Below are 3,234 nucleotides of genomic sequence, written 5' to 3'. Positions count from 1 at the left end.
ACCCTGCACCTCCAGGTGAGCCCCCTCCTCCTCCTGGCTGGGGACAGGCCCCCTTTCCCCAGGAAATCTTTTAAATATATAGAGATATATGTTTAAAAAAAAACAACAAAGAAGCAGATAAAAGGCCAGGTTGGTGCCATTTCCTGGGACCGGACGCGCGCTGGTCACGAGGTGAGAAGGTGTCCGAGGTCGGTGTCGCTCTCTGGTCGCACCAACGACCTCCAGAGCCACCATGGCCGGGGAAATCGTTTATGCCGATCTGAGACATCCTGGGAACGGGCCTTCCCCGGCTGAGAAATGTCCTGGTGAGTGTGTTTTGGGGGAAAAAAGGCTTGTTTCGGGCCCTGGGAAGAGTTTCTGGTCTGTTACCTTTGGGGTTCCTTTGCTTCTCCATCCCCACGTTCAGGGTTTCCAGGCTCCCTTTAAAATGGGATCTGGGCTTGTCCAGGGACAGGAGAGGCTGGAAAATCTCCAGAACTGGAAGAATTTTGTTTCCCAGACCCTTCACTTGGTGGCCAAAAGGGACCCCGGGGGAGCCACCAAACCTGGGAGGGCAGGGAAGGGCCCGAGCCCCGTCCGGACCCCCGAGGAGTCGAGGGCTGGAGGGACCCACGGCCACCAACTCCCAACTGGAAACTGAGCCCATTTTGGGAATTCCCAGGTCTTCCCCTCTGTCCCTGGGTCCCCGAGGCTGCTCCCGAGGCTGCTGCACCCCCTGAGCCCCCCAATCCCCCCCCAGGGGTGCTCGAGCCCTGTCAGGGGGGGATTTATGGCTTTGGAGGAAGCGAAGCAACCAGAAACTTCTGCTCGAACTCGCAGCTCAGCAGAGGGTTTTTTTTTTCTCTAAACCCCCAATCTTCTTCGTGTTTTTTTATATTTTTTAAGCTTAAATGTGGCCTTTTCCAGCTCCTGCCCCGTGCCCGTGGTGGCACAGAGTCCTCCTGGCAGCCGGGGCGCTGGGGCACCTGGTGCTGCTGGTGCTGGTGGTGGTCCTGAGCGTGAGGGGTGAGTAACCAGCTCTTATCTCCACCTCACACCCCGGCGAGGAGAGGCCTGGGAGCGGAAATCTGGGTTTGTTGCAGCGGTTCAGGCCCCGGAGGGTTGGTGCAGGCACGAGAGCCAAGAGTAAAACCCCCTCTGGGCACAACTGGATCACACCCAGAACAAGGGAGGAGGGAAAGACTCGTGGGCTTTGGTCCAACTTCATTAACGGAGAGGCAAAACCCAACCTGGTTTTGTTTGGGGTTTGTGGTTTGGCTTCAGCTCCTCACCCCGGGTCTCTGCTCCCAGTTTTTCAGGGCTCTCCAGGTCCTGAAAGTGACCCCAGAGTCGAGATCCAGGACAGGAACCAGTCGGAGCGAAGCATCTTCCCATCCCTGGTGCGGTACCTCTGCCAGCCCCAGGGGCAGAGCCCCCCAGGTGAGACCCCTTCCCCACCTGGCTCTGCTGGGAGAGGCTCAGGTGGGACCTTGGGGAGCTTCTGTCTCCTGCACCGAGGGTTCTTGGGCAAAAAGGAGCATTTTTAAGGGAGAATTTTCTCTTTTCCGTGCGATTTTTTGGCGGTCCCACCTCCTCCCTGGAGGAGCAGGGTCAGCCCAAGGGGGGATGTTTCTCACCACCCTTCCTCCTCCCCAAACACCCACTGTGCCCTTATGGTCACCCAACTGCATCTTCTCCCTCCTCTTCCTCCTCTTCTTCTTCCTCCTCTGTGGTGGCAGAGCAGAAAAACCACAACACTGGGAAATAACTCGAGGGTTGATGCCTCGATTTGGGAGGTTGGAGAAGACCTCACTCACCTTTGGGGTGTCTCATTCGTGGCCTTTCCTCCTCTCCAGCCCCTGCTGGCTGCAAGTTGTGCCCCCAGGACTGGCAGCTCCGTGGGGAGAGATGCTACCGGCTCTCCAAGGAATCTGGAACCTGGACCCGGGGCAGGAAAAGCTGCGAAGATCAGGGCTCCGAGCTGGTGGTGCTCAAGAACGAGGCAGAAATGGTAAAACAGGGAGGAAAAGGCTTGGAAAGGACCCAGAAGTCCTGGGTTTTTAGGGGGGCAAAAGGCTTCCAGCAGCAGGAGGGTTTGGGGTTCAGAGCACGGGGACGCTCGTGTCCCACGGATTTGGGGGGTCAGGTTTGTTCATGGAACTCCCCACAGAGAGATTTTTTGGAGCAACTGGTCCCTTCCACGTCCCAGGAGAGTGTCACAGGCAGGATCCTGCAGTCGGTGTGGGTCGGGTTGAGGTCACGGAAGAAGAAGTGGACATGGGTGGACAACACCCCCTACGACCCCCACAGGTGAGTGTCCGAGGTCTGGGGGGGTAAAAAAGCAGCTTTGGTCCATTTGAGACCCCGATCCACGTCCACACATTGCTGGGGGCCATGCAGGGGTCTCTGATTCCTCTGGAAACACTCTGCAGACCCAGAGTCGGGGCCCTGGGGCACATTTGGGGTTGGTTATGGGGCACATTTGGGGTCATGGGGCACTTTGCTCCTCTCAGCCAATAAACCCTTCATTGTGCAGGTTTGGGGTCCTGCCGGAGCTGGATGAAGGGTGTGGGACCCTGAAAGGCAAGAGCTTGGATGCTGATGTCTGTGACAATGACAACAAGTGGGTTTGCCAAAAAGACCCTTTCCAGCTCTCCCTGCCCACGGCAGGAGACGTTGGGAAGCTGGATTGTGCCTCCACCTGACACACTCGGGCACGGACCCCGTGTGGTACAAAAATAAATTTTATTACAATTTTTTCATGGTTTATGCACCCCGATACATCAGCAGTAAATTCCTGTCAGTAGCTTTTCTCTATATCCACTTTTTAGTTATTCATTCTCTGCCCATGAGAAAAATACTCCCAAGCAATTTCCCCCCGCCACGGATTTATCACCACACCTGCATTTATCTTGCCAAGTTCCCCTTGAGTTTCTCCCAGAGTCACATAATCTCAGTCCCTGCACTCAAGTGTTATTTTTATGCTTTTACATTACTGTAGATAACAAAAAGTGGCTCCATCCCTGCTTTCCTTTGCAGCCAAACTCTCCTAAAATAAACACACATATTCCAACACCCGTCCCTTCAGTGTCTTCACTCTAAACCCACCTAAATGGAACAAAGAGTGATGGGTCAAAGAACCATTTAGCCCCGTCCTCCATGGGTGTCACCGATGGGGGGAACTGGCGGTTCTGTGAGGGGGGTTCTATTACAGGTGAGGTTGGGGTTTGCTGCAGAGATACGGCAGCTGCTTTG

The 3,234-nt window shown here is 55.4% G+C and overlaps 1 protein-coding gene across 1 annotated transcript; it reads left to right on the top strand.

Moving 5' to 3' along the window:
• Window positions 1-123: 123 nt before the first annotated feature.
• On the top strand, window positions 124-2,796 carry LOC113979357 (killer cell lectin-like receptor subfamily B member 1B allele A). The gene is made up of 6 exons (XM_027706771.1): window positions 124-305; window positions 907-1,005; window positions 1,291-1,419; window positions 1,836-1,990; window positions 2,165-2,289; window positions 2,516-2,796. Exons 1-6 carry the CDS (start codon window positions 233-235, stop codon window positions 2,682-2,684), a joined length of 750 nt encoding a protein of 249 aa, XP_027562572.1. The 5' UTR covers window positions 124-232; the 3' UTR covers window positions 2,685-2,796.
• The last annotated feature ends 438 nt before the right edge of the window (window positions 2,797-3,234 follow it).

The sequence above is a fragment of the Neopelma chrysocephalum genome, unplaced genomic scaffold, assembly GCF_003984885.1.
Source record: "Neopelma chrysocephalum unplaced genomic scaffold, ASM398488v2 Primary Assembly neopelma1_76421, whole genome shotgun sequence".
Taxonomy (NCBI): domain Eukaryota; kingdom Metazoa; phylum Chordata; class Aves; order Passeriformes; family Pipridae; genus Neopelma; species Neopelma chrysocephalum.
Note: the sequence above shows the minus strand (reverse complement) of the source record. Positions and strands in the feature narration are given on the sequence as shown.